General features: G+C 37.0%; 1 protein-coding gene and 1 long non-coding RNA gene across 6 annotated transcripts in view; one reads left to right on the top strand and one right to left on the bottom strand.

Annotated features, from left to right (window-relative positions):
* The window catches only part of LOC100646886 (ubiquitin carboxyl-terminal hydrolase 16), a 46,514-nt gene extending 39,727 nt beyond the window's left edge, over positions 1-6,787 (top strand). For all 4 annotated transcript variants that reach the window (XM_003402644.4, XM_020867838.2, XM_012319003.3 and 1 more), the window contains 4 exons: positions 88-325; positions 500-766; positions 2,988-3,169; positions 5,747-6,787. In XM_003402644.4, coding sequence (XP_003402692.1) covers positions 88-325; positions 500-766; positions 2,988-3,169; positions 5,747-5,819 — 760 coding nt within the window. In that variant the 3' untranslated portion in view covers positions 5,820-6,787. The remainder of the gene's footprint in view (positions 1-87; positions 326-499; positions 767-2,987; positions 3,170-5,746) is intronic.
* On the bottom strand, positions 250-7,945 carry LOC110120133. 2 transcript variants are annotated; one of them, XR_007223579.1, is made up of 8 exons: positions 7,405-7,945; positions 7,099-7,323; positions 6,862-6,899; positions 4,828-5,417; positions 3,802-4,755; positions 3,568-3,687; positions 1,681-2,232; positions 250-669 (listed from the first exon to the last, which is right to left on the bottom strand). It is a non-coding gene; the product is annotated as an uncharacterized LOC110120133 (long non-coding RNA). The 2 variants fall into 2 exon arrangements; XR_002308757.2 differs by lacking the exons at positions 1,681-2,232; positions 3,568-3,687; positions 3,802-4,755; ... (2 more) ...; positions 7,099-7,323; positions 7,405-7,945 and adding an exon at positions 1,007-1,131.
* Between the last annotated feature and the right edge of the window lie 14,321 nt (positions 7,946-22,266).

Raw genomic sequence — 22,266 nt, 5'->3', positions numbered from 1 at the left:
TTGCAAAAAATATTACTGCCGTTAATGCTAATTATATTACTTTAGTTTAAATGATTTTAGAATTTCATACATTTATTTTCATAATAGGAAAACAAGGAGAAAAACAGAAGAATGTTCTAATGACGTTAATAATAGAATTGATAACATCACTTCTGGTATTTCAAAAATAGGAATTAGTGGTAGTCTTCAGCAATCACCTACTAGATATACAACTAAGGAAGGAGAATGTTCCATACAATCGTGCTTAAATCAGTTTACAGCTTTAGAATTGATGAGTGGGAGCAATAAAGTTAGTTGTGAAGCTTGTACTGCCAGAGAAAGAAAGGTATAGTGTATGCAAGTTTAACAATGCAATTTAATAGTTATATTAATTAATAATGATTGAAATAATTCATAATAATTAATAATAATGTAAATTTTATTGAAAAATTCCTCGCTTGAAAATTGCAGTTTTTAATGCAATAGGATCTAAAATGAAATAAATTTTTCATGATGTCAGGTGAAACCGAATTGTAAGATGATCTGCACTCCAAGTACGAAACAATACCTGATCTCTCGAGTACCCGCTGTTCTAATCTTCCATTTAAAACGATTTCAAGCACAACGAGTCGATTTTCGAAAAGTAACAAGGCATGTTTCATTTCCAATATTACTTGATCTAGCACCTATCTGTAAAAATCATAAAAAAGCTAGAATTTATGCACTGTATGGTGTTGTTGAACATAGTGGAACTATTCACGGTGGACATTACGTGGCTTACGTAAAGGTAATTATTTAAATGTTAAGAATTTAATTATAAATTATTATAAATCTATTTAATGCACTGTTAAAATGATATAGTGTTATAAATATTGTAGTATCGCGGAAATTTAGGTATAAGATTTTTCCCTGATACTATTTAGAATTTATAGTTTATTTACAATGATTACATTATACAGATATTAATACAGATTAATTAGACAGAAAACGATGGTTGTTTAATTTGAACTAAGTATACCAATCTTACTTCAATTCGATCACTTTCGCAACTGGACAACGCTAACAACTCAATCTTTCAGCTACGCTAGTAACTCACGCAACTCCACAACGCTAACCACTCAATCTCTCAATAACGCTAACAACTCTCGCAACACCACAATGCTAACAACTCTACTCTTCGACTCCTCGATTAACTCTGACCTCTTGACTCACTCTCACTTCTCGGTCAACCGCTCAACGCTTCTCGATCAACAACTCTCGTTATTTTTTCCTCTCTTTAATCCCATCCTGTTAACGCTCCGCAAGAACTAGGTGACTTTAGTCACATAGGCTTTTTCCCTATGTAAACTAACAATCGAAGGACAGACGGCACTGTTTTGATCGATTTCTAATCAGGCTTTTTCTTACGATACTACAATATTATCAAATATTAATGATATTAAATTATGTGTCAAGTATAAATATTGGGTCACTCCATAAGTAATGCTGTTGTAACGTGCGGTATTTGGTAGCGAGCATGTCACACAATTGAATAAGCGCCTAAACTTTATCTTTATTTTTAATGTGGATCCGACCTTTATTTGTGTAAAGAGGGGATAGTGTCGAAGAAAGAGAGAAATGTATTGAATCCGATGAATAATAATACACTTTTATTTATGATACTAAAAGAAAGAAAAGAGAAATATAATAGTTGGTACTCACGACTCATTCTAGATGCTTGTTTGTTCTTCGTTACTGTATTATATACTCACACTTGTTTGAGTGTTTTTCCTCTCAGTCTCGTAGTACCGTTGTCCCAGTCTACGTTTGTATATCAGAGTTGTACAAACGTTACAACAAGTTATGTTACAAAAGATTATGTCATTGTTTCAATGTGCGAACTAGATTTACGCACAATCATTTGGGCAACGCTGGACATCTACCGGACAAAGCTCTACACTATCCCACAGATTTAAGCCTATTGCCTTTTTACGGATATCTGCCGTACAGGTGCGAGACTTACTCAAAACGTATACAAATCGGGGCAAAAGACTTGTGAATTCGCGATACCGACTACTCGTCTCAACTTCCACTTTTTAAAATTGGGGTTCCCCCGCAACAACGTTGCAGCACTCGTGATCGCTGAGTCTGCACATTCTTAGACGGTGTGGCGCTCCGAGTATGGGACGGTATATGCTCATTGCATCCAGTCTGTCCACCACGTCACTCGAAGCACACGTGCAAGAATGCGCTTACTCCCATTTGTAGGAGCCTCTGAAATCGTAAAGATGTGACTGCAATTATTATCATCCCATATTAGGTCGGAGGGTGTCATCAAAATATATAGACGGGATGTAATACCATTTTTATGAGAGTTAAATTTAAAATAATGGATGTTGTTGCTATCAAAGTTTTACAAAATTTGAAAAGAATATTTAATAGATAAAGGTAAAGAATTATAAAAAATGCAAGAAAATCCATCATTAATTGATTGCCAACAGGTAATCTCTTATTTTTGGTTAGCATAAGGAAACCGACGACTGTATCATTACTTATGGGATATCCTAATACATAATAAAATACTGTTCGTTCAAGTAAAAGTGGAGCTTTTATAAATCGTTAGAACCAGAAAATGACACAGACAGACCTATAAGAAATTTTTAACTGACGACCGACTTAATACGAGATCTGTACAATTACAATCAACTAGGTCAATGAGAGGTAGTAGAAGAAAGCGTTTAGAACAAAATTTTATATGGAGGACTACAGAACAATGAGAGCCAATGTATCGCTTCCTTTTCACTCGGTTATGTGTCGTGAGACTTCACTTTTTCTCGTTTAACCTATATACATTTTTTGTCCTCCTCTTATACAGTTCTTTTTTATTTAGTATGATCTTCACACACATATTTGATTACTTGTAATTAATTACTGCATATTAAAAAGATGTATCTATTATTTGATATAAAAAATTTTGCACATTAAGCATTAAAATATACAGCTTTCAAGGAATTATGAATGTTTTTCAGTCACGATTAGCACTAACATCAGATGATCCACGATGGTCATTTTTGCCACCAAAAGATGTTAAAGATTTACAAGAAAGTTCATATTCTTCGAGTTCTGAGTCTGAAACTGAAGAAGCAGCTGCAGCTCCCTCATCGACAGTAAGACCACCACCCGGTAAATGGTATCATGTTTCGGATTCCAGGTATGTAATTTTTTAATGTATGTATTATACGATATATCCTATGTAATTAAATGAAATAATGAAATCATAGTATGTGAAACGTTATAAAGATTATACTCGTATATATGGCATATTATTAACAGTCTATTGAATATTTCTAATTGAATATTTATGTATTTTTTGGAAGTTGAGAAAATATACAGGACATGCATGATATACAAAATTACAGAATATTTTGTTCTTTAAAACCTAGATATGGAAAATAAAATAAAATCCACCGGATCGACGCAAAAAATTCAAATTATATTTTTTATTTTTAATTATATCTCTATTAAAATATTTACATATCGGCTTACAAAAGTAAATCTTCGTCAGTTTCTAAAGAATAGTAAGAAAGTAAAGAATATAAAATATGTTACCGCACGCTGTTTTTAACTGCTCTGTCGTTTTAAAACTCTTTCCATTCTCTACACACTCACACTCTGCGTAGGTAATATAGGGATCGATATGGGAGACATAGCTGGGGCAGATTCAGGATACTAAAATAAGAAAAAATGTTCATACTATATAAACATATGTATAAACATATATGTCTGATATCATCTTGCTTTCGAGTAAAAGCTTGTTTTGTCTTGTAATAGTTGCTTGCCTACCTTCAGAATAATTGCTCAAAATCATCACAGCTTTAATAGAGGCTTGAATACGTTACATCGTAGATTGTCAAACATTTTTGAACAGACCACACGGATTTGTCGGCAACTTTAATCATCATATTGATGAAGAGTTTCAACATTGTTAACTAACATTTCATGAACAACAGATTTTAAATGTCCCCATAATTAATAATCTAAAAATTAGTGTGCTCAATTTACTCCATCTAAATATTTTTCACATACAACGGAATATTCTGTATGTAAATAAGTCAAGTATAGTTATTGATGGATTAAACAAATCTTTACTTAGGGTCCATCTCTCCCATTGCGTTCATAAAAAATTGCATAAATATCTGCATTCTAATCATTACCAACCACTAAGAACTACTTCATTTTGTCTAATAAAATTCTTCCTATCATCTGCCCTTTTAAAGCTTTGGCTTGGTCTAAATGTGTATAAAAATGGTCCAAATATATGAAATTCCAGTTCATGGCCAAGTGTTTCAGTGTTCCTTTTTGTCTTTTGCACACTTTGTAGATTTCTTCGTTCTTCATTTTCGCACCAGAATCTTGCTGTACTTTGTATATCTCTTTTTCTTCCTGTTAATTATTTTGCCATTCGTCTTGTTCAGTTTCTCTGTATTCTGTATTGTATCTTAATTGTTGTTTCTTGTTGTACAGCTATTGCCTTTGTATTTCAATTTCCTTCGTCACTACTTCGCTCATAACACTCTTTCTAGTATCTCTTCTTTTTACTGCTCTTATTAATAGACCATTTTTAAAGCAAAATTCCCTCCTTTTTTCTGCTACTTTGTTATCGTACTATCTTCTCTCTTTTTATTTCTTATAAACATTCCTTTAATATTTCATCATCTGACTCTCACCTTATTTTTTCTTCAAGTGCTGTTGATTTTTTGCCTGCTTTTACTATAATTTTGTTTCTGTATTTTCACCCTTTACAACATATCTCGAGATGTTTCAGTTAAATCTTAATATTCCTTTTAAATATTTACCTTAAATACTTACCTTATCATGCCCAGCCTGTTTTGTACTTTCCAGCCCCATTTCTTTGCTCTATACAGCATAATACTTTTGATTAACGAGTCAAATTAGTGGATTTTGTTTCAGACTGTATTTTAGACATTTAAATTCTTTTACTGACCACTTTTCTCCCTTCCAAAAATTATTTTTCTATTTTTCACTTTCCTCTCGCGTTTCTGAAAACCATTATTTTGGACTTTTCCATGTTTAGCACAAGGTTCTCCCTTCTCTAAAAACTTCCTAATTTCCTCATTTCCTCCATCTCTTCTGATGTTTTTGCCCTTCTACTGTCAGTCCTCCACCCTATCCCTTAGTCCCTAGTTTCCTTTATTTTTTATTATGCTCTGCTCTATAATAGGATCTTCCTTCTCCTTTTTTCACTTTTTTAATGACCTTTTCTTTAATTTTCATCTGTTTTCTTTGAGTTATCTAATCTGTTCGTATCTGACCATGTATTACGTCCTTTACATTGTAGTGTTACGAGAGAAATTTTATTATTAAAAGAAATGTTTCTTAAGAATTGTTTCTTTGTAGTGTCTTAAATTTTCTAGTGATTGAAGTTAAATTTGTAATTTCTATCAAAAAAAGAAAAAAATAGTATTATTAAAATTTGTTCACAGATCGCTTAATGCATACAGTTTTATGTAACTTATAAAAGCTTATAAATGAGGTTTATGAAACATTTATTAAAAATTGATATGAAATCAAGTTTGAAAAATGTTTTTATGTGTTATTTTGAACATGCTTGGTAGTAAAAGGAATATTAAGAAATTAAGTTCAGTTTTACTACCACAATTTCGCTACTAATTGTGATATAGTTAAAAAAGCTGAACAAATTTAATTTTAGTTTGATATAAATAGAAGTAAATCTAGATTGTATTCATAATTTCATTTTATGTTTTAGAGTAACAGAAGTCGACGAAACAACTGTGTTACAAAGGCAAGCCTACCTCCTATTTTATGAAAGAATTCTTTGAGCATTTTGATAAGTCTCAATCTGAAATCAGCGAAATTTGGATTTTGCAACAGCGAAATGCAAGTCAAATTAAAAATAATAGAGCTAATCTTAAAATATTATAAACGATGACCGTTTAGACTAATCAAGAGCAATACTAAAATTTATTTCTGGAGATTTAAATTTTAATTTAAAATTGACTGATGAGTATGTCAGTTTGTTATCGATATCAAATGGGAATTTTTATTTAAAATAGTTTTTCATTCGGATTAATCACGTTAAGAATGCATTATATAATATCTTTTTAAATTAATTCATGATTTTACTATGATTACTAGAACATAATTATAAAATATTTATTTTATCAAATATTCAATGTATTTATATGCACAACCATCTGCAACCAGATTGTGAGGAAGATTTCAGAAGGTCAACATTCTGATAAAGTATTAAGATAATGTGAGTAAAGATGAAATTTATGTTTAGAATAAATACATAATTAGTAAATTGAAATGGGGATTAATATTTTAATCGTTAATTAAGTAAAATAATACATTGACTTTTTAACAAAATTGTTCTATGTACTATTACTATTGATAAAATAAGTGTAAAGATCCACATTTCATGCTTACAAATTTGAAGTTTCATTTTTTAAATGTTCACCTAATTGATACTGTTTTATATTTTTAAAAATTTGTTTCTGGACCAGTCAAAGTAATATTTAAAAATATAATAAATTTTAAACAAACAAGTTAATAAAGAAGCTATTTGTCAAAGTAATACATATTTTGCACATACGGATAAAACTATAAATTACTACTTATTTTCTTTTACATGAATATAACTTAAATTTTGTGCTGTTAGTATGGATATGATATTATCATGATTTACTTTAAATGTAATCAAATTCTAGATTGAATTTAATTATTCAAATACATGTATTTATGTGTTTCAATTGCATTTATAAGAATAAATTACTATTAAGTCCAATTATCATAAATTTCATTGATTCCACATCAATTTCCAATCATTGTGGATTTTAACCACATTACATTAAAGATTACCTCATCATCAAGTGCATTCACGTGTACCATTGACGCATCTGCAAGTAGTTATATATTAATCACTCTGCAGAAATGAATATTTATATTAATAAGTATTGTAGCACAATAACTTTCTGTAAATGATAAACATAACGAAAATCGTAGACTGATAATAATAATGTAAGCTACAGGCATGCGCGTGGACCATAGCGAAATAATTTCTTTGCGCTCGATCATACGTGTTGTTGATTGACTCACATTAAAGAAGTATTTTCAAGAGTCGATATTCGTTCGAATACGCCGACTACAACGAATGACCAAGATCGTAAAATATTTGACCTTGAACATACGCCTTGCTGATTGGTGCGGAGGTGTCTTGATAAATTAGTATAAATATCAAAAGACAGTCGAGCTTGATGAATCTTCTCCTGCACAACTCCAAGTATACTCAAGTATATTTCGATAATCCCCGAGATTTATTATCTATTATTAATTGATTGATTTTCAGAATCTCTGAATGTATTTAATAATAGACATTACATTTTCATAACACATGTAATATACCTTAACAGTAGATATTAGTTAATATTAAGGTTTTATCTCGTAATAGAGAAAGAGGAAATGCGTGGATGAATGTATAATAGAAATATATTTAAGTATAAGTACAATGTGTATCCTAGTCCAGATCCGTACGCTGACAGCGTTATTTTACAAAAGAGCTTCGAATTCATGGGCCTATGGGTATTTATATAATTATGAAAAACCGGTCTGTCTGTACTCCGCTGCATCATCTGTGCAAGGCATGTTCCTAGAAAAGGCTATGAGGCTGAGAGGCTCTTCAAATTGATTTAGTGCTAAACAATACTCAATGGCTTCGAGGGCTAAAAAAACTAAACATTAGAGAAGATGTGAAGATTTCTTTGAAATGGGACCCGCTTCAATAGTTAATAAATTTTAAACTGTGTACACGATGCAGAGAGGGGGCTGTTGGATTCCAAACGTGGTATTCAATACCAGTTGAATCATGTTGAAAATTGATCTCTTGGATTTATGATTTATGATGCGGCATTAAAGGATTTGATAACCATGAATGAAAATCCAAAAACATTACCTGTACAGACTAATTACCGTTTATGATATGAAACCAACAAAAAAGGAACTATATTTTTTCCAAAATCTCTTGCCTCAAACGTTTCTGCAAAACGTTCCAATTAAAACTCAACAATATACAATGACTCACATTATTATTCAGCAGCATGGTGCGCGAAATGTTGTATTATGTTATTCATTCGTATCTGTTTCAAGAAGCAATGTTTAAACATTTGACACTTGCTTCCGTGCTTCCTATTTCAGTACTTTTTTCCGTAAAATGGTGAGGTGTACAACAGTCCGTGATGATTGTGCTGGTCCTCGTCCGGAGTAATTGTTGCTAGGGGCTGTAGATGGCGCTGCTGAGATACTGCTGATTTTCCTCCTAATTTAGTTGCGTAGAAGAAAAATCGGACTCCGGTCGCCGGGATTCGAATCCGGGTTCCAAACTTACGTAATCTAAGGCGCTAACCACTTTTTTTTGTTATTTGTTTATTATTACCAGATTACATATTTGTATTTTCCATAATAAACGCTGAATTCCGGTTGTGGGGTGGTTCAGGCAAAAGTACCGATACGCGACGGTACGACATAGCCATGCAATATTACATTTTTTTTTTTTAAGATTACTTTTGTAACTTAAATTTAAGCCGCTGTTGCGCTGTGCTTATGTACGATATTTCCATTTCTGTCCTGAAAGCCTGGTCGCAAAGCAATATTTTTACAATATTTATTTCATATTTATATTATTTACATATTTACAATTTTATATGGTGAGCGTTTCCGTTCTGTGGCTCTTTATCTTGTTGTTTTTATTATAGTTTTGGTATCCACCAATATTTTTTTTATGTTTTTTCTGTGCTTTTTGAGAGAGACCCATGTTGTAGCTCTACCTAGTGTCTGCAGTCTGTCCATCTAAGTTTTCCTCGTATTGTATTGATTTCATCCTTATTTTTCTTTGTATATGATAAATTATTGGGATGTTATTTTGGTCTTGGAGATAGTTTCTTTCGTCTAGGTATAGAAAAGCTTCGGAGGGGGGGTGTAGTCTGTTAACAGTGTATTTTTATAATATGCGTCGTTTGGAAATAAGCAATCGAAGATTAAGCTATTTTCTTTTATCTTCGCAGCTTACGCGAAGTGGTTTCTTGTTAGTTTTAAAATGTGACACTCGATGCGGTGGATGTTGTCTAAGTCGTATATTTTTTTTATTTTTTATGTATTTTTTGTATCCGCTGTGTTCTGATCTGTAAATGCTGAGGCAAGCTCTGATGCATTTTCTTTCGAATATGCGAATTTTTTCCATTAGTGAAGCTGGTATGTTGTACCAAATTGGGCAGCCGTAGGTTATAATAGGTCTTATTAGCGTTTGGTAGCACATGATTTTTACTTTGCTATTGAGATGTCTGGAGTAAAACAATCTTTTTGTTTTCCAGAATGCTTTGCTGGCCTTGGAGAGTTGAATTTCGATGTGTTGCTTGTAGTTTAGTTTTTCATCTATATTTACTCCTAGATATTTTACGCAGTTTTTGTGTGGTATGTGATCCCCTTCGATTGCTTTTTCTTTTAGGTGGAATTTTTTATAGTGTTCCCTTTCTATTGGGCCGATTTTACTTGTCTTGGGTCTAAATAGAATGGTTTCGCATTTGCTTCCATTGATTTTTAGTTTTCATGTGTAATAGTAATCGCTAATTTTGTTAAAGAATTCTTGCAGTTCTGTTCTTATCGTTTTGGTTTTGCGGCCTGTCACGTAGATAATTGGGTCATCCGCGAAGGCTATGGAGCGTTTATGGGTGGATGTGTTGAGATTAAAGAGGTAAGAGTAAGTCGCTATTGTAGATACTGAAGAGTAGCGGGGAATTTACTGTTCCTTGTTGCAGACCGTTTTCTATGGAGAATTCTTTGCTTGATGTATGTGAACCGTCGGTCATTAAAAATGTTTTGTTTGTTATCATGTCCCAGACTATTTTAATTAGGTATTCAGTGAAGTTCTTTTTAATCATTTTATAAGTGAGCTCTGGGATCCAGACTGTGTCGAAAGCTTTTTCGAGGTCTATTAGGCAGGCGGCTACTCGTTGCTTTGCGTTAAGTGCCCAGCAGATGTCCGACGTAAGTTTATTTATTGCGTGGATTGTGGAGTGCTTGTGCCGAAAGCCGAATTGATTTTCCGGGATTACCTTATTTTTTTGAGCAGAAGTCGGCTAGGGGGTTGTTTATGACCATTTCATATACTTTGCTTATGTTGGGGAGGAGGCCTATAGGTCGTAGGTTTGCAGGTGATGAACCGTCTTTATCCTTTTTTGTAATAGCTATAAGTTTGGCTTTTTTCCATTTTCTGGGCAAGTAGGTGTTATTTGGAAAGCGCTAACCACTGCGCTGCCGTCTGACACTAGTTAGTGTCGAGTATTGGTATTTGGCTTGACGAGTGCCGCCACAGTATCCCCTTATCAGTGATAACGTTTCTTCTTTGTGTTGTACATATTGGTCGTACGATTTCGTTCGTTGTTCCGTGAGCGTTTTGTGAGAAAGTTCGGCATCTGCGGATTTTGTCGTTTTCGATGCAAGACAAGGGGTCAGTCTTTTTCGATGCGGGATAAAGCGTCGACCGCTTGTTGTCAAACCCGTGCAGATGCTGCGCGATGTCTTCGATGTGGCGGTGGATACCTATCAGTACGGTGCGGGGCGTTCCACGTATGGTCGTAGGCCTCTGTTTCATTTTTTAATATGACGTATGGTGGTGATGCCCATGAACTTTGCTTCCTGGCTTGGTCGGTCATCGTCTCGTATCCAGTCACCTGTATTTGCGCGTCGATCGGAGGTGAGGTGCCGAGGTTTGTTGAAGATGGAAGGGCCGTTCCGTATTCGTCGTAGCGGTAGGTCCAGCTTGCCACAGTCTTAGATTCGCGATGATGGAAATCTCATTAGTGCTATCATGGTTACACCTCTGTTTCGCTGTCGATCATGTGGAGGTCACCCATTTGAGGTGATGTGCGTGATAGGTGTAGAAGAATCACTCAATATGTTCAACAATAAATATTTATTAACCTATGTTCTTTGTATACACTTATGCGTAGAACGCGCGATACAATTATCGGTTCGCGGATACAAGTTCAAATTCAGCGCGATACGTTTTGCGGTGCGATTCAAGTCGAAAGATGATTGCACAAGATGTCGAGAAATTCGGATTCGTTATTACGGCCAACTACCAACGATCAATTCGGACAGGCATCTCACGACTCGTCTAGCGACTCACTACTAACTGACTTTCCGTCACGATGATGCTGCTCAGGAAAACTATGATTGGGTGTGTCTAAGGATACGAAATCATCGGTTTCGTTGAGGAAAGCGTTGGTTCGGAAAGTGAGGGAAATGGACGTTGTTGTTAATTGGCTAAATTTTGAGTTGGTGGTTGGAAAAGGATGCTAACCACGCTTGAGAGAAAGTTGCTAGCGGGAAGCGTCGTACGTGAGGAAAGCAGATTTTCTGTATCTTCCCGTAGTGAATGGTATGTGTAGGGACTGTTGAGACAAAGACTATTTGTCCCTTTGGAGGATCTTAGCTAAATAAATCCTAAGATTTATAGCGGGTCCTTAGGCTAGCTGAAAATATTCGGTAAGAAACCGTTGGGAAGTTTGCTGTCGAGTGCCGCTACAAAGGTAATTGAAATTAGTCGTATAGATGAAAAATTAATGAATTCGTTTTGAAAAGCACTATGATACCGTTTGCAGAAGAGTATAATAATAGTTACTTCTAAAAAAACTAATTTGATCTTTATATCTTGCAAGATAATTACGTAAAAACAATTCGTTTTCTTTAAAAAAATGTGCCCCTTGTGCTATCCAATCTTCGTATATAACACTTTTTGTATCTGTAATACATTAAGATATATATTATACATATGTTAAGCCGTGTCTAGAATTACCACGGACATCCTATATACCAGGTATGTAAATATGAAACCGGAATTTTTGTATAGAAAATACACGTTTATTGTATGAAAATGATTAAAAATATTTTATTCGAAGTATTGTCCATCGCTAGCTATACATTTTCCCCACCTGTCTGGCAATTGGTGCATGCCAAGCCAAAAAAACTGTCGCTCTTTTGAGGCAAACCAGTCATCGAGCCATTTTCATACATTTTCGTAAGAAGTGAAGTGCTAGTCAGAAAGTGCGTGTCCCATCGATGCAAATAAACAGTAATCGGACGGAGCCAAGTCTAGTGAGTAAGCCGCGTGCGAAAGTATTTCCTAACTGAACGCTTCAATCATTTCCTTGACCGGTTTTGCTGTATGTAATGGTGCATTATCATGAAGCAAAATTACTTTGTGTTGCCTTTTTTGATATTCTGGTCGTTTTTCACGCAAAGCTTGATTCAAATCGATCATTTGTCGTCGGTAGCGCTCAGTATTAACTGTTTCGCCAGGTTTTAACAGCTCATAATAGATCACATCCTTCTGATCCACGTTCATCGTTCCTCACGTCACTTCTGAATTTTTTAAACCACTCAAAGCACTGTGATTTACCAAGAGCATGCTCACCGTAAGCTTCGACAAGCATTCGATGCGATTCTGCAGCAGTTTGCTTCAAATGGTAACAGAAAATCAATGCTGTTCGCAAATCGTAGTTTCCAGGCACAAAATTCGACATGTTCAACCCTATTACAAACTATGCTGTTGTATGAAACTTGTATTGTCCTGAGTCGAAAATGATTGTGAGTTGTCAACAAAGACTTTTGGCATCAATGACGCAGTTTAGTGATAACTACATTATCAGCTAGGGCCATCTATAGGCAAATTCCGGTTTCATACTTACAGACCTGATAAGTATGTGATAAGTAATAACATCTTGTATATCATAACGTTCGAATGTAAGTAATTTTCTCTTTTATAATTATCGAAATATTCGTCAGGAAATAATTCGTTAAAAAAATGGTCTTTTATTATTATGGAAATTACGTCTCTTATTTTATTCTATTAAATTTTCGAGATCTTTAAGTTTGAAGGTGTCATTGCTTGTAATATAGATATTATAGAATGTGAATTTTTTGTGGGAAGGATATTGCGATTCCTACCGTTTCTAGATTCGTAGATAGTGGAATTTCGATGGAACAGTACTTGTTGTAATATTGTCGTTTGCATTTATTGCATTTTCCGTTTTCTCTATTCCTTACGGTGTTATAGTGTTCTAATGTAGAATGATGGTTATTCTTGAAGTTTGTTTCTTGCAGGCATAATAAATCTGGGTTGTGTAGTTTTGGGATTATTTGGAGTTTGTCGTAGAGTCTGTAGTATCCATTTAAGTTCAATTGTATAATCGTTTTCACAATGGTGCAATTTGTTTTGTTTATTGTGATATATTTGTTAGCTGGCAACCTATGCAAAGTCAGTATCGATTTCTGACGTCCAAGTACTCACGTGACTATCTTTTGGCGATTGTGGCGTAAGCTTTTTTTCGCAGATCCGGTCAATTCTATCCTTCATTGAGAAATCAATTCTATTCTTCAATTAGAAAAATTTACCAAATGTCTAACTGGACAAATTGTAAAGTACAAATTAAATAATAAAAAAAATTCTATTCTTGATGTTTTCTCTATAATCATTTACTACTTGTAATGAATGGGCAGCTTCATGACAGTTTTCAAGGAATCTTCTTAATAGGATCTCGCTGGCTGCTTGAATGGTTATGGCTTATTCTTTGGTAGGGATAGTTTCGTGTTTTATGGCATTAGCGTAAGATTTATTGCATATAGTTAGGTTTGATTCCATTATATTTAAAGTTGAAGTATTCAGGAATCTCGATCAACTGTGATTCCACAATTAATTGTGATAAACGTGATTCCATCGTTGTTAGTTTAGATTCATGCAAGTATTTACAATATCAACATTGTTGTCACTAATACTTTCACTGACACTACTTCTGCGTCCGTGGCTCTCGTCAGAGATACTGTTATCGTTAGACGTCTGACGTTCATGACGTATGTTGTATGTATTTTCGAGCTATCGCGGGGAGCGCGGTCGCGAGTATACGCGTCAACGGGAGTCGTAAATTCCCGTTACGATTATAATAATCGACACCACGAATAGTTCGATCCCCTTATTTCGGTTAGGATAATAGGGGTAGTTGTTGTGGTATAACACTGGGATTCACAGAGTTATAAAAATATATATTTCCAACACTCTATACAATCACACAAAGTAGTAACGCCGTTGATTAAGATACAGATAACGAAGAGAAGGATTATTCTTAGATGAGAGAGTGAGAGCTATAGGAGCTCTAGGCCCGTGAGAACTGTAGGAGCTGTCGGACTTCTGGCATTTTGAGAGCCGAAGGAAAACTCTGAGAGATATAGGAACGGTGAGGGCTATAGGGACTGTAGGAACTCTAGGCACCGTGAGAGCTGTAGGAAAACTCTCGGACCTGTAGGTGCTGTGAGAGCTGAAGGAAAACTCTGAAGTTTATTCTGATGTGAGTACGGAGGAAAGTTCGGTATGGGTGTGCCCTTTGAACGAAGAACGCGGATTCGTTGCTTATATTTTTAGTTAGGAAAGTGAGGGCAATAATCCGCGATGCCGATTGGTTATGACCAATGTTGGGAAGGAAGATAGGAGGAAGAAGCCTCCTACCAACGTGGATCCTAGGCGACATTGTTTATGGGAAAACTCGGATTTTCCGTTAGGTAGATCTCAGTTCGCTGTTGAGTACCCAGTGAAGTTCGAAAGCAACACGTGTCACCCAACCGTCGAAAGTGAACACAGCGTGCTCTTATCCTCCCAAGTGTTTCCTATCCGTCAGGGAGAAGAAAATCCTACGCACCTAACCACAACCCGAATCTTGCCTCATAGCCTCACGACTAGTTATTCATATTGAAATAGCTAGCTCGATGATGGCCCAGCAATCACGTCCAGGCTCGCCTGAGCAAACACACAACTACCCCGCGCTACCCCCTCCGTGGCAGAAGTGTAGCAGATCCCACTGTGCCAACGACGCCAATAAGGCGAAAAAACGCAAAATTGAACCATCAAACACAAACTCGAACGAACAGCCATCAACACAAATTAACACTCACAACAGGTTCGCAGTATTAGAATCCTCAAACGACGCCATGGAAATCGCAGACCCGCCGTCAAACCATCACGCACAAAGAAGCCCCCCTTCCCCACCAATATTTGTTAATGATGTCATCGACATCCAGACAATGACTAAGTCCTTAGAGAGAGATATCTCCAAGGAGGACTATAACCTGAAGATAACCAACAATCAAGTAAAAATCCTGCCGACGAATCCAGAAGCTTACAGGAAGCTCACCAAGACACTCAGGGCCCTGAACGCCAACTTCCACACCTACCAACTCAAAGAAGAAAGACCTTTTCGGGTGGTGTTACGAAACATCCACCACTCCGCAGACATCGACGAACTAAAAATAGAACTATCGAAACTCGACCACGAAGTCACCAATGTCAGCAACATAAGGCATAGAGTCACAAAAGACCCGTTATCCCTATTTTTTATCGATTTAAAACAGAAACCCAACAACAAGGAAATCTACAATATCAGTCGCCTAATGAACGTCATTGTAAAATTCGAACCACCTCAAATCAAAAAGGAGATAGTGCAATGCAAAAGGTGCCAAAGATACGGGCACACGCAGAAATACTGCAACCACACTTTCCGCTGCGTCAAATGTGCAGGAACACACCCCACCGACCAGTGCAGTAAATCACCGGAAACCTCAGCGAAGTGCATCCACTGTCAAGGTGACCATCCTGCCAACTACAAAGGCTGCTCAGCCTACAAAACACTGTACTCAAACAAGTACCCCAAACTTAGAGCAAAAGAGGTAACCTACCAAACACCCAGTCCGCCGAAATTCACCATTACCCCAATTCCCTCAACCAATCAAACACCCAGCCCTACCAAATTCACCACTCCCTCAACCTACTATGCCCAAGCGGTACAAGGCACCCAAAATATACCAAATAGCCACAGGGATCTTCCTCCAAATAGTGCCCCCAACTCACCTAACACAGACAACGTCTCTAGGCTTGAAAAGCTAATAGAGAAACAATCAAAGCAAATAAACAATTTGCTATCGCTACTAACACACATCATGGATAAATTAATACGCCCCGACGCAAAATAAAACCAAGACGCATAGCTCTGTGGAATGCCAACGGTCTAGCGCAACACAAATTTGAACTAGAACTCTTCCTAAAACACCAGCAAATCGACATAATGCTCATATCGGAAACCCACTTCACCGACAAAAACTACCTGAACATAAACGGATACAAGTTCTACCATACCCAACACCCCAGCGGAAAGGCCCACGGCGGCACCGGAATCATAATCAAATCAAACATTAAGCACTACGAACTTCTACCATTCCAGAAGGACTACCTCCAAGCAACAAACGTAGCAATAGAAGACTGTCATGGTACAATCACCACTTCAGCTGTATACTGCCCTCCCAGACACTCCATCGCCAAAGAAGACTTCGACAACTTCCTGGACACCCTGGGCAATAGCTTCATAGCCGGAGGAGAATACAACGCTAAACACACCCAATGGGGCAGCAGACTGGTTACAGTAAGAGGCAAAAACCTCCTCAACAGCATAATAACGAACAACCTCAACTATCTTACCACATACGAACCCACACACTGGCCCACCGACACAAACAAAATACCGATCTCCTTGATTTCCTCATAACTAAAAATATCTCGTCAAGACACGTCCAAATCAATTCCTCGGCTGATTTCTCCTCTGATCATTCCCCCGTGATAGTAACAGTCAGTTCAACCATCATCGAGGATACACCTAATGGCTCCATTCATAACAAACACACCAACTGGCAGCTCTTTAGAGAAGTCTTTACCCACACAACTTCAGCCTCAACTTCACTAAAAACCAATGAAGAAATCGAAGCAGCCACGGAATACCTAAACACGAGCATAATAAACGCTATCCGCTTCTTCACACCGGCAAAAACGTACATCAGCAAACACGAATACCCCCAGTACATATTAAAAAAAATAGCAGAAAAACGTAAACTAAGAAGAATATGGCAGACGCATAGAACACCGGAGGACAAACGCAAACTAAACAACGCAACTAGAAAACTATCCAAAACCATAAAAAACTACAATAATGACCGTTTTCACAAATATCTCGCCAGCTTGTCCCCCACAGCCGACTCTATCTACTCACTATGGAAAGCCTCCAGGAAACTCACGCGCCCCCCACAAATAATACCTCCAATCCGCCGTCCGCAGGGTGGATGGGCGCGTAGCACTATAGAAAAAGCCAACCTATTTGCCAAACACTTGACTGAAGTACTCCAATCCCATTCCTCCATAGCTGCAGCGGACGCCACCGAATACCTGCACACTCCCTTCCAAACGTCCCCTCCTATTGAACCCATCACTTCTGCAGAGATCATAGAAGCAATCAGTCGCCTAAACCCCAAGAAAGCAGCAGGTCACGACCTAATAGGGAATAAAGCAATCAAGAACCTTCCCATAAAAGGGATTGCACTCATCGCATCAATCTTTAACGCTATCCTCCGCCTTTTTTTTTTATTTATTTATTGAAATTCACAATTTGTCCAATTTAGACATTTGGTGGAATTTTTTAATAGTTAAATTAGCATGTTGGTGGCTACCCCCAGCGGGATACCATCCTCGTGTTTGCTAGGTTATCTCCTTTGTGAGTTCTGCTGGGCTTCCTTTTTAGTCTTCTCTCCATGTTTATGGCTTTGTACGTTTCCGCAGCTAGCCGGTTTGGGTGTGTTGCTATTCTTGATTTGTATTTCTCTGAGTATCTGTTAATTTCTTCCTTGACCGTTGGGATTTCCAGGTCTCTCCATATGTCATCGTTTCTGACGTACCAAGGTCCGTTTACTATTGTTCTGAGGATTTTAGCCTGTATTACCTCTATTTTATTTATATGGCTCATTGCTGCCGTCCCCCATAATGGTATTCCGTACGTCCAGATTGGTTTTATGATCGTTTTATATATTTTTAATTTATTTTCTATGCTTAATTTGGATTTTCGGCTTGTTAGCCAATGCATTTGTCTCCTTGTTTTCTGTATTTTTTCTACTATTGATTTGATGTGTAGCTTCCAGGTGAGTTTTTGATCTAAGTGGAGTCCTAGGTATTTGACATGCTTTGTTTGCGTTATATGCGTGCCGTTAAATAGGATGTTAGGTGGTGTCTTTTTTCGCAGCGTGAATGTAATATGGTTGCATTTATTGGGGTTTGCTTTTATTTGTTTTTCTTGTAGCCAATTTTCTATTTTTATGATATGTTCTTGTAGTATTTTGACTGCCGTTTCTGGGTTAGTATGCCTGACAAGTATAGCTGTGTCGTCCGCGAATGTCAATACTGTGGTAGTTGCTGATATCTTCGCCGTGTATAATGTGTATAGTATTGGGCCTAGGACGCTTCCTTGTGGTACCCCGGCCTTGATGTCTTTAACTTGAGAATATGTGTCCTTGATTTTTGTTGCGAAGATTCTGCTGCTTAGGTAGGATTTTATTAATTGGTGTATTTGATCCGGGAATTGTTTCCTAATTGTGTGTAGTAGACTTTCATGGTTAATTTTATCGAATGCTTTCTCGATGTCTATAAAGAGGGCTGTGCAGTATTTCTTGTTTTCTAGTGCTACTATTATTTCGTTTATAAGCCTGTGCATTTGCTCTATCGTGGAGTGTTTGTTTCTGAAACCAAATTGGTTTTCCGGTATTAGTTTTTTTATCTCTATTATTGTTTTTATCCTGTAATATACTATTTTTTCCAGTATTATTCTTCCAAAAAACTGGAAGCAGTGATATTGGTCTGTAAGATGCAGTTTGGTGTGGGTCTCTGCCTGGTTTAGGTAACATTTTGATCTGTGCTAATTTCCATGGTTTGGGGAAGTATTGAATTCTTAGAATTGCATTGAATATTATTGTCATTAGTCTTATTGCTTTTGGCGGAAGGTTTTTCAAGATTTTACCATTGATTAGGTCGATTCCTGGCGCTTTGTTGTTTTTTGTTTTATCAATTATGTTTCTAATTTCTTGTGCCGATGCTTTAGGTATGGTGTATTCCTTGTCGGCTGTGGTAATAATGGTTTGTGCATCCTCCTCCGTATGACTTTTGAGGTTGCTGTTGTTGATAATGTGTGGTGTGAATGTGTTGCAGAGGTGATTGGAGAATTCTTCAGCTTGTTCTTCGTTGCTTCTTGCCCATGTTTTATCTGCTTTTCTGATTGCTGGGACGGGTATTATTGGCTTCTTTATTTTTTTCGTGGCTTTCCATAGTGAGTAGTTGGTGTTCTCGTGTGTAGAGAGTGTCCCCATGAACTTTGCAAATTCGTTGTTGTTGTGCTCCTTTATTTTGTTTTTTATTTCCTTTGCAAGTTTGTTTAGGTGTTTTTTGTTTTTTCGAGTTCTGTGTTTTTGCCATTTTACTTTCGCTTTTCTTTTTTCTCTAATTTTGTCGAGTATTTCTTGCAGAATTGTTATTGTTTGTCTGCTGGTTGATTCGGGTGTAGTGGCTGTCCTTGCTGCTTCTTGAATAGTTGCTGTCAATGTTGCTACTGCCTGTTCTATGTGTTCAGGAGTTTTCAACGCGATGTTGCAGTTTATTTTGCTTTCTATTATTTCTTTGAAAGTTTGCCATTTGGTGGTTTTATTGCATAGTGTTTCTGGTTTGCTATAAGGTATTGGTTTGTTGCTGTATTCAATTATTATGGGTGTATGATCGGAGCTGAGCTCGAGGTTGGGTGTTATTTTTAGTTTATTTGTGTTTAGTCCCCTTGTAACTGCAAAGTCCAGAAGATCTGGTTTTTTGTTCAGGTCAGTCGGCCAATATGTCGGTATTCCTGTGGATAATATATTGAGGTTATTATTTCTAATGTATTTTTCCAGTGTTCTGCCTCGAGGTGTAGTGTTTCTTGACCCCCATAGCGTGAGCTTTGAGTTGTAGTCTCCCGTTGCGATGTACTTGTTCCCGAGGTCCTGGGAGTATTCTTCCCACATTTGTGATGTTATTTTGTATCGTGGAGGCACATATACTGCTGACAACTGGAAGTAGTTGCTGCTAGTTTGTACTGTAACGGTGGTTGTTTGTAAATATTCCTTATTAACTTGGCTGTGTAGATAATGTTTGATATCGTTTCTGACTATCACTGCTGTCCCTCCGTGAGCTGTCCTTGAGGGGTGTTTGGTATCATATATGGTGTAGTATGGTATTTTCATGTAGCTTTTTGTAGTGAAGTTTGTTTCTGAGACAAGTAGTATGTCTATATTGTTATTGTATATGAATGTTTTAATTTCAAGGGCCCGTTGTTGTAGGCGGTTCGATTTCCAGGCTGCTATTTTTAGCGTGTCCGTTTTTATTTTTTGCTTAGCACGTTTGTAAGTAGTTGTAGCATGACTGTGATTTGTTGGGTTTGCTGTCTGAGTACTGCGTTTTGTTCGCTTATCATTCTGGTTAGCATTTCGGTGTTCTTTATGGATTGTTTGAGCAGTTCTTTGATTTCTTCAGTGTCGTTGTTACTATTGTTGTGGTATTGGTTGTCTGTGTGTGTCGATTGGCTGGTTACTTGCGCATAGCTTAAACCAGCAAAGGTGTTGGTGCTGATGTGTTTAGTGTTTATTGCGTGCTCTGTATTTGTGTTGTTTCGGGTTTTGTGCTGTCCTGTTGGACTTGTATGTTAGTGGTTGTCCTGTTTCGTAGGGGCGGGAACAGTTTGCGTTGTAATTGTTTCCTAGCTTCGCAACCTTTATAACTGGCTAGGTGTTTTCCGTTGCAGTTATAGCATCTAACCTCCTCTATTTTTCCCGTGGATGAGCAGTGTATCGTTAGATGATTTTTTGCGCATTTAACGCATGCCGGGGTTCTATTGCAATAGTTTTTTGTGTGGCCGTATTGCTGGCACCTTATGCATTGGGGATATCTTTTTTATTTCTAGGTGGCTCCACTTTTACTATTGTGTTTAGTAATTTTGTTATATCATATATGTCTTTGTTGTTGTTTCTAGGTTTTAGTTCGACTAGGAATAGCGGTAATGGTCGTTTGGTATCATACTTGTTTATGTTGTTTATTGACCTTACCTGGTGTCCGATTTTTGTTAGTTCTTCTCTTATTTTTTCGTTATTTGTTTTTGGGTGTAATCCCCTGATTACTGCTTTGTAGCTTTTGTCGGATTTGAGCTGGAGGTGTGATACGCTGCACTTTTATCCTTTAGTGATCTTGTCACTTTTCTGAATGTGTCTGGGGTGTTGGTTTTCACTTTCACCTGGTCTATTTGTATCTGTTTGATAACATGGTTATCTTTCCCTGCAGTGTTGTTTAGTAGTTCAATGAGGGGGTCAATTATTTTCGCATCTATGTATATTGGTGGTGGTTTAGTAATGCGATTTTTCGGACTTTCCGTTGGGTCCGTTGCTGTCTCTTCTGACAGTGCGCTGAATGAATTATGCAGTTTGATATCCTGAAGCCATTGTTTTTTTCCAGTGTTTCGATTTTCCTTCCACTTGCGAACGGGGTTACCTTGCGCTTTTTGCTGGAAGTTGCCACCGTCCAGCTTTCTTCGTGGTGTGTTGGTTCATTGTCCTCGTCATCGGCTTGTGTTATTTCCATGTTATCGTCTTTTTTCTCTACATGTGTAGAGTCTGTAGCTCTATTTATAAAATATGTTTCTCCTGAGTTGGTTACTTTTATTGGTGGAATCTGCATGATTCCATGTTTTGTCGATGGGCGTTTACTTTGCCGCTTTCTCTTCCCTCTTGCCGCACTTTCACTGGAGCACTGTTTCACACGTCCGTTTAGGTCGCCTGCATAGGCGGAACTGATTCATAGGTGGTGGATGCCACGCTACTTCCTGTATTATTTCTGTCAGACTTGCCACTCCCTGCTCAATGTGTTCAGATGTTTTCAATGGGATATTGCAGTTGATTTTGTTTTCGATTAGCTCTTTAAAAGTTTGCCGCTTGGTGGTTTTATTGCAATGCGGCTCTGGCTTGTTATAAAGTAGTGGTTTGCTTGTATATTCTAATATAATTTGCACATGGTCAGAGTTAAGCTCAAGGCTGGTTGTTATTTTCAATTTGCTTATGTCTAGTCCTTTTGTTACTGCAAAATCCAACAGGTCAGGTGTTTTATTGAGGTCTGTCGGCCAGTACGTTGGTCTTCCTGTAGATAGTACGTTGAGGTTGCTGTTTCTAATGCATTTTTCTAGTGTTCTGCCTCTCGGTGTGTTAATTCTCGAATCCCATAACATGTGCTTTGCATTAAAGTCTCCTGCTGCAATATATTTGTTGCCTAAGGATTGGAAGTACACTTCC

Source organism: Bombus terrestris, chromosome 3, assembly GCF_910591885.1.
Source record: "Bombus terrestris chromosome 3, iyBomTerr1.2, whole genome shotgun sequence".
Classification (NCBI taxonomy): Eukaryota; Metazoa; Arthropoda; class Insecta; order Hymenoptera; family Apidae; genus Bombus; species Bombus terrestris.
The sequence above is the reverse complement of the archived record's forward strand: the minus strand, read 5'-3'. Positions and strand labels throughout refer to the sequence as shown.